This window comes from Mustela putorius, unplaced genomic scaffold, assembly GCF_011764305.1.
Source record: "Mustela putorius furo isolate JIRA1106 unplaced genomic scaffold, ASM1176430v1.1 tig00000151_pilon_pilon_pilon, whole genome shotgun sequence".
Classification (NCBI taxonomy): Eukaryota; Metazoa; Chordata; class Mammalia; order Carnivora; family Mustelidae; genus Mustela; species Mustela putorius.
This window is the reverse complement of record NW_025421296.1, coordinates 10,817,930-10,832,591: the sequence shown is the minus strand read 5'-3', so window position 1 is coordinate 10,832,591 and position 14,662 is coordinate 10,817,930. Positions and strand designations below refer to the sequence as shown.

The following is a 14,662-nucleotide window of genomic DNA, read 5'->3' as shown; positions in this document are numbered from 1 at the left end:
TATCACATACAGAGAAGTAAATGTAATGCACTCCTTGATTTAACCATGTTCCATATTCCACACATATTAAAACACGCGGAGAGGGCGCCTGGGTGGCTCAGTAGGTTGGGCGTCTGCCTTCGGCTCAGGTCATGATCCCAGGGTCCTGAGATTGAGTCCCACATTGGGCTGAGCAGGGAGTCCGCTTCTCCCCCTGCTGCTCCCCCTGCCTGTGACCTCTCTCTTGCTCTCTGACAAATAAGTGACTAAAATATAAAGAAATAAGATGGCAGCTTGAGAACATCATTTTGATTTGTTTAGCATCTCTTGTGCCCATGATGTTTCGAGCGGTTCTCCTCCTGCCTCAAGATTGCATTCTCTTAGGTGGGTGACAACTGGTTCTCAGCAAAAAGGCAGATGAAGGAAAACAGTTTGAGGAAGGGGAGTGAAAAATAATAGCTAAAATGTAGTGAGTAGTTGCAGTATGGTGGTCACTATTCTAAGTGCTTTTCTTTCTTTTTAATTTTAAAGATTTATTTATTTATTTTAGACGGAGAAAGCACAAAGCAGGGAGGGGCAGAGGGAGAGGGGGAAGGAGAGAGAGAATCTCAAGCAGGCTGCCCACTAATTGTGGAACCCAACGTGGGGCTCGATCCCAGGACCCTGAAATCATGCCTTGAGCCAAAATCAGGAGTCAGATTCTTAACTGACTGAGCCACCCAGGCGCCCCTCTAAGTGGTTTTCATATGTTATCTCATTATGTTTACAATAACCCTATGTAATAAGCCCTATTGTTGTTGCTATTATTATTATCATTCCCACCTTATAAGTGAGGCCACAGAGAGATTCAGCGGCTTCTAAGGTCCGATGGTAAGAGGGAGAGCCAAGAACCAAAGCCAGGAGATGTAACCTCAAAGTTCACCAGCTGGAACATAGTCCACTGGCTCTGTTGAATTAGAGAAGCCTGGTGCCTCACAAAAATAACTTAACTATTCTTTTTTTTCTGAAGATTTTATTTATTTACTTGACAGAGAGAGAGAGAACACAAGTAGGCAGAGTGAGCGCAGACAGAGGAAGAGGGAGAAGCAGGCTCTCTGCTGAGCAGGAAGCCTGAGGCATGCCACGCATGCAGGTAAACCCACTTAACTCTGGCACCAACCTTAGGGAAGTTCTGTCTCCACGTTTTATAGATGAAGGTGCCGAGAACCCCCAGAGACAGTAGTAAGTGGCCTGCCAGGTTCACACCAAGTTGTGTGACACCACCACCACCCCCCCGCCAGCGAGGGCCACCCTGGAGCCACCCTGTCCCATCCCCCCACCCTGCCCCCTTGCTGACGCCCAGCATGCGGGGTCAATCCCCAGATCGTGCAACAGTGAGTACCCTACGTGCCGTACCTAGCAGGTCCATGAGGCTGTCTGCTGTCCTTAGTGATCTTGTTCAGATTTCCAGTTTGGGTCTAACACCACAAGAAATTCTAAAGCAAAGACCTAATAAAGGCAAGCGTGTTTAAAATCTTTAATAATAGTTGGTGGAAGCCTAACCTTTCCAGCATATAGGGATGGCATTCTGTGCCTGAGTCCCTTCCTCGAGGTGTCCCTGCAAGTTACCCCTGAGCCAGGTTTGTCCCTTAGGCCCAGCTTCCCGTGTGAATCTTGGTGTCATTACTCTCTCTCTCTCTCTGTGTGCAGATCATGATGCTACCCAATTCCTAAAAGTAGTGCTGTTTGGGCTCAGCAAGTGAAAGCAGGAGATACCTTAACCTGTGAAGTAGTATCTAAATTTCCTATTGGTATGGGCTTACAGAGATGTCCGAAAGAATGTGCGCATCAAGAGATAATTTATATTCCATATAAACATAGTATGGGCTCATTGGAGAACATTTGAACACTGAAGATACATGCTTTAGGAGCTGCTGTTGAGGGACAAATACACAAGCTAAGAACAAATGCCTTTACATTCTGTGCCATATTCTTTTGTTTAAAGTGGGCTCGTTATGATGTCTCTGGGAAGATACACAAGAAACTTTGCTTCTCATAGGGGGAATGCCCAAAAGGGAAGTAGGGGAGGGAGGCAACTATTTTCAGTATGGCATTTTTGTGCCATCTCTGTTCTGTGCTATGTGTGTGCACTACCTATTCAAAAGAAATAGTTAAAATTTTCCCCAAAAGAAAGAAAGTATGAAACCCACATGCCCATGACTTTTTTGGTTCGGCTCAGAGGCCCAAGTAAGACATGTCTTCTCCCTTAGGTGCCAAATTCCCCATTAAGTGGACAGCTCCAGAAGCCATCAACTTTGGATGTTTCACGATTAAGTCTGATGTGTGGTCCTTCGGAATTCTCCTGTATGAAATCGTCACCTATGGGAAAATTCCCTACCCAGGTACTGTTTTCTTACCTATTTCCATTCAAGAGGTCTGCAGGAGAAAAAAAAGAAAGTGGCAGGAGGCTTAAAGACATGAACCCATATCCAAAAGCTAGGAGTAATAAGCCCTTTGTTCCAAAAGACCGTCTTGAGTGGAAAGTGTTCTAAAAATGCTTAGACATTTCTCTGCCTTCTTATTTTATTGAGTGCATCTTCTTTTTCCTCCCCTAACGAATGCCACCTCTTAGTGCCCAGAAAGTGCCTGGCACCGTCATAGGTGTTGCATATACGAGGCGGGATTTCAAGGTGAGACACGGGTGCTTCTCCAAAGCAGGGCACCTGATGAGGGAGGAAACAGACACAGAAATGAGGATTCCCAGTGCTTTTGGATTAGTTTTGAAACTGAGTTTTATACAAAGTACGTTGGAGCCTCTGCCTCTTTGGGAAATAACCATCTCTGTTAATCAGTGAAAGGTCTTTCCCGTCTGTTACTTAACAAATGTGAGGACGTCCATTCAGTGTCTCTAGATTGTGAAAACAGAAAGCCCTTGGAGCCAGATTGCACCAGCCCTCCCTTTCACTGGGATCTGTGCCTCAGTTTGCAAGGAGGATTTCTCCCAAAGTCTTCTAGTTAATGTTAGGCTTTTTACTAAATTGATGGACATGATGAATTTAAAATTAAATCTTTAATGGCCAACTCATTCTCTCTTTCAAAAAGTATCTGAGGTTGCTGGGCACCTGCAAGGGGTCCCGATGCAGCAGTCCCAGGTGCTGCCTTTGAGAGCTGATATTCTAAAGAGTGGGAGGAGACTGGTAACAGTCAGGCGACAGGCTATGAGATGGCACAGCGCCCTATCAAGTGGGTTAAAGATTAGCGAGGAGGAGGAGGGGGGTTGCTGGTTTTCTGCTGTGATCCTGGCAGCAGCAGGTTTGAGGAGAGAGCCACAGGGCAGTTTGGGGGGCTGAGCATCCCGTAGAGGAAACAGGCACTGTATGGGATTCCGAGGCCCCGTGGCTTGGGTCTCGATGAGAATTTGCTGGATGAATGAATGACGTGGTTAAGCCATTTAACATCTAGATAGATACCATGCTATGGATGACAAAGCCTTGTGGAAAGAGCCTCAGTGTGTCCTTCATGCCCCTGATCACCCTCAGTGCTGTTTGGAAAGGAGCCACAGAGAAGTCGGGGACCAGGGGCCAGCGGGGAGGGGAGAGCCTTTGGGTGGCACCTACACAGCTGGTCAACTGTGCCTTGAAATCCCCCGTGCCAACACTTCATAATCTGACTGCCACTCTGCTCTGGATGCTGAATGAATGGAAACATTACTGGAAAATAGGGAAAACCAGGAAAAAGAAATACTTTCTTGATCAGTCCTGATGAATCTGACATTATATATCTATATCTATAATCTCTATCTATAAAATAGGGAAAATATTTCTTGATCAGTCCTGATGCCTGATATTATGCATCTGTGTCTATGACCTATATCTGTCTATAATGATTGTCTGTTCAGATTACATATATAATCCGATATTGGATCAGATAAGCATTTAACTTCATCAAATGATCTGTGATATTTCTGACGTGCTCCAGAATGACACACAAATGATACCCATGAGACTCAGAGAAGGAGACTCTTGACCAGAACTGAAAACCACTAGCTCCTGGCAGAGCTGCTTCTGAACCCCAGGCCCTTATGCCTCCCAAAAACCTTATTCTCATCCACTGTGCTCAATGTCCAGGATTTTAAAATGTTAGGGTAAAAAAAAATTGTTTAAAAAAAGAAAAAAGCAATAGAAAAATGGTAAAAAATAAAATAAAATAAAATGGATAAAGAAGATGTGGTCCATATATACAATGGAAGATTATTCAGGCATCAGAAAGGATGAATACCCAACTTTTGCATCAACATGGATGGGACTGGAGGAGACTATGCTGAGTGAAATAAGTCAAGCAGAGAAAGTCAGTTATCATATGGTTTCACTTCCTTGTGGAACATAAGGAATAACATGGAGGACAATTAGGAGAAGGAAGGGAAAAGTGAAGGGAGGGAAATCGGAGGGGGAGATGAAGCATGAGAGACTATGGACTCTGAGAAACAAACTGAGGGTTTTGGGGGGTGGGGGGGTGAGTGAGCCTAGTGATGGGTATTAAGAAGGGCACGTATTGCGTGGAGCACTGGGCCTTATAAGTAAACAATGAATCATGGTACACTACATCAAAAACTAATGATGGGGACACCTGGGTGGCTCAGTGGGTTAAGCCTCTGCCTTGGGCTCAGGTCATGACCTCAGAGTCCTGAGCTTGAGCCCCACATCAGGCTCTCTGCTCAGCGGGAAACCTGCTTCCCCCTCTCTCTGTCTGCTTGCCTCTCTGCCTACTTGTGATCTCTCTCTGTGTCAAATAAATAAATAAAATCTTTAAAAAAAATAAATAAAAAATAAACTAATGATGTACTGTATGGTGACTAAAATAACATAATAAGTAATACAATCTACTAGCTACCCTGGTAGCTTGTCCTTTAAGATACCATCGGGAGCTCTAGATTGGTGATGTATTCTAGTCATGAGAAAAGCCTCTAGCATTAGGAGATGCAAACAGAACTGAACAATCCTACTTACATAAATATCAAAGGATTCGATTCACAGGTCCCACAGAAATTGGTGAATGATGCCAACACAGGCTATGTCCATCAGTTAGAAAGCCACAAGTGGGAGAGACCCCACTGATGATTGAGTTATCTGGGCATATTTTCTTTACCCAGAAGAGTGCTGGATTTGTTAAGTTTTTTTTTTTTTTTTTAAGTGGTTTAGAAACCATATGCCTAGCTTTGCAAAATAATGGAAATAAGAGAGAGGAGAGGACAAAACAAAGAGGAAATAAGGAAAGCAAATATAAAGTGCACATTCCTTTTTTAAAGGAAATAAAAGACTAAAAGATGAAATATGCCAAGATGTTACTATCCTTGGGCAATAAAATGATAGGTTTTATTAATTTTCTTTTTGATAAGCTTCTGAAGTTTCCAGTTTTAATTTTTTTCTAATTTTTAAAAAATTATGTCTTTATTAAATATTTCAGTTCATCTTTAAGTAATATACATGCTTCAAAAAAATCAGGTAGTATGAAATGACTTTTTTTTTTTTTAAAGATTTTATTTATTTATCAGAGAGAGAGAGGGGGAGAGAGCGAGCACAGGCAGACAGAATGGCAGGCAGAGACAGAGGGAGAAGCAGGCTCCCCGCCAAGCAAGGAGCCCGATGTGGGACTCGATCCCAGGATGCTGGGATCATGACCTGAGCCGAAGGCAGCCGCTCAACCAACTGAGCCACCCAGGCGTCCCACGAAATGACTTTTAATGAAAAATTGCCTCCCTGGCTTCATGCTCCTCAAAGGCATTTACTTTCAGGAATTTTAGTTATTTGTTTTAATATTTGTTGCTCAGAATTCAAAACATTATACTATTATCTCTTAAGTAAAAAATTTTCCCATTTTACGTATCATTAAGAGTATGATACCATGGTTCTAATTCAAGGGATACAAAGAAATGTATGGTGGAAGTGGTGTGCCTTTTATTCCTCATCTCCAGTCACCCCTCCTCCCCTTGCCCCCACTGGAACCATTATTATCATTGGAACCATTATTATTTATGGCGAATTGAACAGAAATATTCTAGAAATATCCATGGAGGCACAATTAGAGGTATACCAAATACACATGTTGGCTGGTTGCCAAAACTGCTATCTCCAATGGAGAGCAAACTTCTGGGAATAAGAGAGTAAAATACACAATTTTGTCAGTGAAAGTTACCTGTCAAAATCCTAGTAGTCAAATACTAAATATGGGACAGTAGAGGGTAGGAGTGTCATTTCCCATTTGCAGTCCTCTGTGTTGAAAGAGATTAGTCAGACAGGTACATCTAATATCCTGAGCTTCTGTGCACACCAAATGTAATTCAGGAGAAGTCTTTTTCTTAACACATTTTTAAGAAAGAGGCCTGTGCCTATCAATCATAATTTTGGCAAATGCCCCAAACCCTTTGTTTTCAACTACTGTTAGTCCATTTCAGTAATTTTCTGTTGAGTTTTAAAATCTTTAGTTTCCCCCCACCCAGGCTCAAAACTATGAGGAATCCTATTCTTAAGGCTTCTCTTTTTCTCATTGATAAGTGAGCACAGAATGACTAAAGACAGTTCATCATGGTTCCTGCTGTACTTGACTTCGGAGTTGGTCCTCATGAAAATTTGAGGCATCAAAGTTAGTATTCTACTTCTAATTCATACTTGGGACTTCGCCCAAATAGGACTTTTTCTTGAGAGACTCACGACCTAGATAGAATTAAATTGCTAAGTAGGTATCATTATCAGTTTTGCTTATGTTGTGAATACTAGTATACCAACCTTTCGCCTAGAATTTTAAACAAATTCCTGCCCTGGATCTGGCTTCTTGTGCAGCTGGGCCAAAGCAGATGGCTTCTGAATCCTGTGCTGTGTCTCGGATCCTGTTTCTTCTGTGGAAGAACTCAGCATCTCTCTTTATGACTGAACTTTCACTGGTTGTTGTTATGTTAGGCTGGGTACTTGTTTTGTCCCTTCTATTTGGAAACCTGTAGCCATGAATTCTGGGAAGTTTGAAAATATCCTCTTCTCCATTTTCTGTTCTCTGAGTTCCATGCTGGAAGGTGGAAGCCGCTCTGAGTCTCCTGTCAGCTCTTCTGTTTCTCTCACTCTGCCCTCAGCACTGCTCGAAGGCTTATCTCCTCACCCTTCCTTTGATGAGATGTTTTATGGGAATGAGGGTCTGTGGTGGTCCCTGGCTTCCTTGTTAGCACCCTCCTGGGTCAGCGTTTCCAGGTCCTGCCTGTGGGGGACGAGCCTGGCTGTCAGCATTCTGGAGGTGCACTAGGGAGGGGGCGTCAGTGTCTTTAGTTGTTGTCATTGTATTTTTTTTATTGTAAAACATACACAGAGTAAAATGTACCATCACTCGGGTGTATCGTTCAGTAGCAGTAAACATACTCACATTGGCACACAACCATCCTCACCCCTAGTTTCCCCAACTTTCTCATCATCACAACCTTAAACTATAGCCATAAATCAATTACTCCCCATTCCTTTACCCTCCAGCCCCTGGTAACTTCTATTTTATTTTTTGTGTCTGTGAATTTGACAACTCTAGGCAGTTCTTCTGAGTGGAATCATACAGTATTTGTCCTTTTGTGTCTGACTTCTGTCCCTGAAGGTGGTGTCCTCAAGGTTCATTCAGGTTGTGGTGTGTGTTAGAAGGGTCTCATTTTTTCCATGTTCTGCCTTTCTCCATCGCACACTTGACTTTTTTCCATCCCCCACTTGACTCCACCTCCACTGGCATTCCTGAGCGGGGCGGGGGAGGGGGGGTTCTTCTCCTGCAGGTTCCCCAGCATTAACCTGGGGCACCTGCCAGGTGGGTTCTGGGTACAGTCTGTCTGCAGCCACCAACCTCTCCCTTCACTCCATGGTGTGGCTCCATGGGGACCCTTCCCAGGGTGGGGTGAAGCATCCTGCCTGTTGATGGGGTTCCTCTCTTGATGGCACTTCAGTTTCATGTTCCTCTTCTTGGCTCAACCGGCTTCTACCTCTGCATGACACCAAAGATGGAGTTTAAGTTTTTGCTTTTTGTTTTCGTTGTTTTAGGATGAATTAAAGCGGGGGGAAGGAAGGGAGGCCAAAGATCCTTACCTCACTAGCTTAAAAGCAAGCTATGATAATGTCCATATATGAATTTTCTGAGGAAAATAGAGGGGATCTTTGTGGTTGGGGGTTTGTTTTGCTTTGCTCTTACAGAGAAAAAGGAGGCTTGAAAGTGACAAAATTTTCTGAAGCTTCATGTCTTCTCTGGCTGTTTCTTCCCAGACATGTCCACCATCTTAGTAACACATGTAAATTGGAATCAGAGAACTCAGTCTTCTGTAAATGCTTACTTTGATCACAGGCAGTGCTCAAAACATTGAAAAACTCGCCTTTTTGGAAGTACTACCAGGTGGGAGACTATGTCTCATGGCAGCCCCTACTTCTTGCTCTCACACACAAAAAGGCCCCTTGTCTCTAAAGACTTTGTTTCTGGAGCTGCTAGATTCCCATCCAGAGGAGAGTTGCTCACTCTCTATTTCTTTTCTCTTCTCTGCCATACTGCACTTTTCTCCTCCTCCATCACCAACTTCTAGTCTCTGCTAATTCCTATCCACTCCAGATACCACTTCCTGCCCCCCACCCACCTCCCTCTTCTGGGGTATCTCCCCCACTGGGCTGTGAGCCATTTGTGGACATCGCTCAGTCTTAATCGTCTTTGTATCTGTCAGAGCTTAGTGTTAGCCTGTGTCCCAGGGTAGGCGCTCAGGAAATGCTTGTGGAGAGAATGGGGGCTGGAATATGAAACTGCTTGCTTTTCCGATTATGGGCCAGTGGGTGTTTGCTTTCTTTAATCTAGCAACAGAGCAATGACCAAGTATCAAGTTTAATCTTAGGGTTTGGTTGAGGTCTCCCTCCCCTTCTCTTTCTTTCTTCCATAAGACTTGTCACTTAATAGCCTTATTTACTCAGGCATTCAAATTTCTTTCTTATTAGTCCTCTTACCAAGTCAGATTCCCCCAGACAGGATGGAGCACACCTGGCCTTTATCTGCACCATGGAGAGTCCTGCAGAGTTGGGAAAACATATGAGAATGAGGAAGGAGAAATCTGCAGTGGGACAAGGCCGGGGTGGGGCTAGAAAAATCATCTCAGCTGGGGGTTCTCCAGGCAGAAAGTGAAAGAGATATTCCAGAAGGCAGCCATCAGGCTGCCATTTTCTGTCATCTTGAATGTTAGTTCTTCTCCCAGGATCCTAGAGCTTCACCCAGTGCCCATGTAAAAGCATATAGAGGGATTTCACCTGATATTTATCCAAGTGAGCAGGGTTCATGGCAAGAGCCAGAAATATGCTAAAACCACATACTTTCTGGAGACTGGAACCCCAAATGAAGAAAGGGCTGCAAATCAGTCTGTTGGCTTCAAGCAATGAGAATAAATTGAAGTCTTTTCATTAGAACATTCCAGTTACACAAATATCTAAAGATTGTGGTTCGGAAGACTTCAGCAAAATTAATTCACCATGTAAACAACTTTCAAGAGATCTCCGCATTTATCAAGTGTGCTTGGAACTTTCCATTTCAAAAAAGAAGGACTCTTCCAAGACAGAAGTAATCAGGTCTTCTTTCAAGGGTTTAAATGTAGGCAGGGCCTTCAGTCACTGTTCTTAGAAAAAGAGAGCTTAGATAAGGGCAGAGGAGTTCAAAGGTCACTGATCATGCCCCATGGTTAAGAAATAAACAGAAACCCACTCCACAAATAGGATAAAAGTTTCACAAAATCTCACTAACTCTCACTATATGCGATGCATTCTGGTCTTTGCTATTTCATTTTGTTTTGATTTATTTTTAAGAATACTTGTAGCTGCCTAAAAAATCAATTTGTTGATCTCAAATGGGTAGTGACCCACAATTTGAGAAACACAGATTAGAGGATAAATTCAAAAGAAGGCTCTGTTTCAAATCTAGTAAAATAGCTCTCTTTTAGAATCTTCCCAGTGACCACCAGTGGTAAAAATCTATGGCTGTGGAATGGAAATTGATTGTGATAAATGGAATTCTCCATGTGCCAGGCATCAGACATATTCTGCCTGAAAATACGCTGCATGTAATACCTTTTTCCCTACAGAACGAGGTATCCACAAAACACACAAAACATGCAGATGTGGATAGGTCCTGCTGAACCACTAAATGAGCATATTCCTCTGTCCCATTTTAATCATGGAGGAAAATGATCTTTTTTTCCCTTAAACCTGTTCTTGATATCAAAGGTGGACATTTCAGCTTCTGAACTACCCTGAGTCATTTGGCCATATTAAAAGCTGCCCTTCATTACCAGTCCTCTTGTAGAGCTCAGTAAGAATAATGAACACCCCGCTTCCCTCACTGGGTGCTGAGAACATGCATATCCAAAATCAGTGTGAGCTCTGACTCGCCTGTATTGAAGACTTTGTAGGGGACAATTTAATGATTGGGACATAATCCATTGGACTAGCTGATTTAAAGATTTTGACTTCTTCTAGTAAACTTACAGGGAGAAGCTGATTTAAAAATATATATATATTGGTATGAGATAACATATATGAAGATAATTTTTTGGTATATGTATTGCAGGTAGAAGCTGGAAACAATACTACAAAAGGAATTGAGACTGAGGATTAGGATTGGGTTTGAGTAGTTCATTTAAGAGTCAGTCAAGTCCATTATGCCTCTGCCATTACGAACTTGCTCTGTCTTCTACTTCCCATTTGGCCTCTTCTCACTCAGACAAACAATACTGTCTTGATCCCCTTCATACTAAAATTTACATTATTTAGTTGCTCACAGATGTCTCCTTAGCCTCCCTATCCATTTGTGAGGGCTGTCATAACAAAATACCACAGACTGAAAAGTTTAAATTAATTTTCTCAGTTTTGGAGGCCAGACATCTGCAACAAGGTGTTGGCAAGTTTGGCTTTTCCTGAGGCTCCTTGTTGGCCTATAGATGGCCACCTTCTGTCTGTGTCTTCACACGGGCATTTCCTTGGTGCCCACACAATGCCCACACATCCCAGGTCTCTGTGTCCTAATCTCTTCTTCTATGGGCATCCGTCAGATTGGGTTAAGGTTCACCCTCAAGGCCTCATTTTAACTTGATTACCTCTTTAAAAACCCTATCTCTACAGGCAGTCATGCTCCAAGGCTGAGAACTGAGGAGTTCACGGTTCCGAGGACTCCAACATATGAATTTATGGGAGGCGGGGCACAATTCAGCCCATAACCACCTCTAAAGCTTGCTTCAAGAATGGATGCCAGATGGGGTGTCTGGGTGGCTCAGTTGGTTAAGCGTCTGCTGTCAGCTTTGGCCCTGATCTCAGGGTCCTGGGATTGAGTCCCTCATCAGGGAGTCTGCTTCTCCTTCTGTGCTCACTCTCACTCTCTCTCAAATAAGTAAAATTTAAAAAAAAAAAAAAAAAAAAAGATTCGGGATGTGAGGATCAGAAAGCCCACTGCAGCGCTCTGACCCTGGGTCAGATTTCTCAATGGTACATTTCTTTTGCTTTAGGGAGAACTAATGCCGATGTGATGACCGCCCTATCCCAGGGCTACAGGATGCCCCGCATGGAGAACTGCCCAGACGAGCTCTATGACATCATGAAAATGTGCTGGAAGGAAAAGGCAGAAGAGAGGCCAACATTTGATTACTTGCAGAGCGTCCTGGATGATTTCTACACCGCCACGGAAGGGCAGTATCAGCAGCAGCCTTAAAGCACAGGAAGACTCAAGGCCGTTCACTGGGACAGCTGCCTCCTACAAAAAGAAAACGGGACAATCCCTGTTTGCGCTAGAATCTCACGCACTAGGACCATCCACCGTCCCTGCTTCCTGAAAGTGAGGCTAGGTTACTCAGGAAGGACACTCTCCACATGGAAGAAAAGTATTCTCGTTCTCATTGGCTGATGCCCACTGATTGCCACTTGGACCCGTCCCAGCTGGCAATCTTGGTTTTCTCGACCAACATCTGCAGACAGCCTTCTGAGAAGAAAACACTTGTTCTGTCCAAAATGCACCCACTCTGGCCTCTTGTTTACAGCTCGATATGTGACTCCAAGGTTCAGAGGCCATTGCAGTGAATCTCAATTAGTAACAGACTTAAACTCATTTATAAAAGTAAAATAACCAGATGCAAATCATGACCCTTCTTTGCATTTTCTCTATGCTTTGGCTTATCTGTTAAAAAAAAAAATTACTAATCCAATCTGTTACATTTTGCAGGTGAAGTCCGAACCTTAAAATCGTCTCTCCGAGATTTCGGTGAGATCCCCTTCCCCTGAAATCTGAGACTGTTAAACATTTTCCTTCCATGGAGACTGCTCAGGACCCCCACACATGAAGCAGAACAGTCACAATGCTCTTTCTGATCTGTCCCTGTAGAAATGTCCCTTGTGAGCATGCAGAGCTGCTGTGTGTCCCAGCGTGGACCCTGCCGACCGCCAGGGCTGGCCCAGATCTCTCAGGACAGGGACCAGGGCCTCGGGAATGGCTCTACCCTAAGAAGGAATATCTTTAACAGTCCACCTTTTCAATTCCACAATTTCTTATATAGACACTTTCTTGACAGTTTACTTTGGGAGAGTAATAAGATTCTAATCTCTGCAGGGCCTCTTGGGTCCTTAAAAATGTAAGAATTTTCTTTATTGCTTCCAATGATTTGAACGTTATTTTAATGATGAAATGTTAATTTTAGTTGTACTTGAGAAAAGTAAAAATGCGATCTTTGGGTCTATTTTTGTGATTCAGCAATCTTTTCTAAATTGTGTAAGGCATGTGAGAGATTATTTATACAAAGATATGAAAGCAGAATAAGTGACTAATGAGGCTGGAAAGAGCCCCCCGTAACACAGGATACGAGAGGTTCTGTTTACTAAAGTTTTCTACTGTAAGTTTTTAATAGAAAATGCTATGTCACCTCATGTTTCACTTACGCTCTTGTGTATATGCCTAATATTTCTATTTTTTCGATTTTATTTTAATACACCTGGCCCAATAACATCTTGAGCTTTTTCCTTGTGTTTAACATTTTCAGTTGTCATCATCATAAAAATGAGTATCATTTGGGGGGAAATGGAAGGGGATTCCATATAGTTACACTGTTTAAAGAACTTGTATAAGTTCTACCTCCATCCTTTGATCAAAAAAAAAAAAAAGAAAGAAAGAAAGAAAGAAAGAAAGAAAGAAAGAAAGAAAGAAAGAAAAGAAGTGAAAACCAGGAGTTGATAGTCTGAATATCCCTTAATAGAGCCAAATAGGATTTGTTTTCAAATAGGCTTAGCAGGCATCATTAGGATTTCATTTTATGTGTGTTGCCTAGCTGTGGGTACCTAGAGGAAGGGACAAAATATTCTACTATTCCCTAAATTTTCACCCATTTTCCTGTGCATTTTTTAAAATGCCCTTCCTTAAAATATTCTGAAGTTCTTGATTCACAAATGCCACCTCACGAAGATGGAATATTATCACCATATGATGTCTGCAAAGCTGCTAACTTGATTCACAATGGTCAGTCTTCTGCACACACCCACCTGCTCACATTTCATTTCAGAATCACGCATATGACCCAGCATGTTATGTGGAGAGAGAGTGTAAAGAATCCCTAAGGCAAAAAGAAATCTCTAGAAAATTAGTAAGTTTATCTTCACCTTGTTTTTCTTCTCTGAATTCTGCTTTCTTTTGCCATTTTAATTCAGCTTTTCCTCTCAAGTCTATGAGACTTTCCTCTGTCACCTTGGGCCTCGTCACTCCCAGGATGTGCTCCAGCCACATCATACCCAAGGGACAGCAAGCTCAGTCTCTTTCCTCATCAGGAGGATTTCAGCATCCTCATGACTGGTGGGCAGAATGAGAGGCTGGGTAGGTGTTTGTGTCACAATAGGGTCTCCCGTGGAGTACAGAATGCTTGATATCGTCACATCCCTGATTGTTATGGGGGAGTTGAAAGGTAGAATGCCTGCTCCTCTACCCTCTCAGACCCTGCCTTTGTGGTTCTGCTGTGAGGTGTTTGTGTCACTACTCAAAAAGCTTTCCCATGGATATACTGTGTGCCCAGGCTTGAGAGTCACTCCCTCACTTTGACCCAACATTGCAAAGTTAACTGCTCAAGGGAAGGCCAGTCCTCTCTTTCCTCAGATGGTTGGGTTGCCACTGGAAGGTGGAAGAATGCAGGAGGAAGGAAAAGGAGAAAAGTTGCCTTTTTCCTTTCTTACAACCATGAAGCTCACTAAATCTGAGGTAAAACTCATAAGCTTGACAAGGTGTCCTCAGTAGGAGGGACACTCCACAGCCCCTCTATGCAGACCTCCCTGGGTTCTGTCAGAATCACACCGGGAAAGCCCAGGCCTTCTCCTATGGAAGATATTATACTGCAGAAACCTCAATTCCTGTCCCCAAGACGTAAAAGAGGTCAATAGAAGAAGGGACCGTATTTATTTACTTACACAGTGGGACAGATTAAGGGCACTGAAATCTAACTATAAACTCTTTTCCAATGTTGCCTGTGATGATGGCTCTCCTTTTATCTTTCCCTTTGCTGGAACTGCCTCATTGGAGAAGTAGCCTCTGGCAAAGCAGTCAGCCCTGAAACACCAGCATCTGGTACTCTGGATGGAAGTAAAGCAGATGCTCCTCCCCTCATTGAGCTCAGGCAACCTTCACCATCATAACAGCAACCATGAGTCCCTCC

At 43.1% G+C, this 14,662-nt stretch overlaps 1 protein-coding gene across 7 annotated transcripts in view; it reads left to right on the top strand.

The window, feature by feature from the left end:
• The window catches only part of LYN (LYN proto-oncogene, Src family tyrosine kinase), a 116,368-nt gene extending 103,393 nt beyond the window's left edge, over nucleotides 1-12,975 (top strand). For 6 of the 7 annotated variants that reach the window (XM_045075772.1, XM_045075770.1, XM_045075771.1 and 3 more), the window contains exons 12-13: nucleotides 2,229-2,360; nucleotides 11,489-12,975. In XM_045075772.1, the coding sequence (XP_044931707.1) occupies nucleotides 2,229-2,360; nucleotides 11,489-11,691 (335 nt within the window). In that variant the 3' untranslated portion in view covers nucleotides 11,692-12,975. Of the gene's footprint in view, nucleotides 1-1,010; nucleotides 2,203-2,228; nucleotides 2,361-11,488 lie in introns of those variants that run through there. The other variant, XM_045075775.1, reaches the window with a different exon arrangement.
• Nucleotides 12,976-14,662: the final 1,687 nt, after the last annotated feature.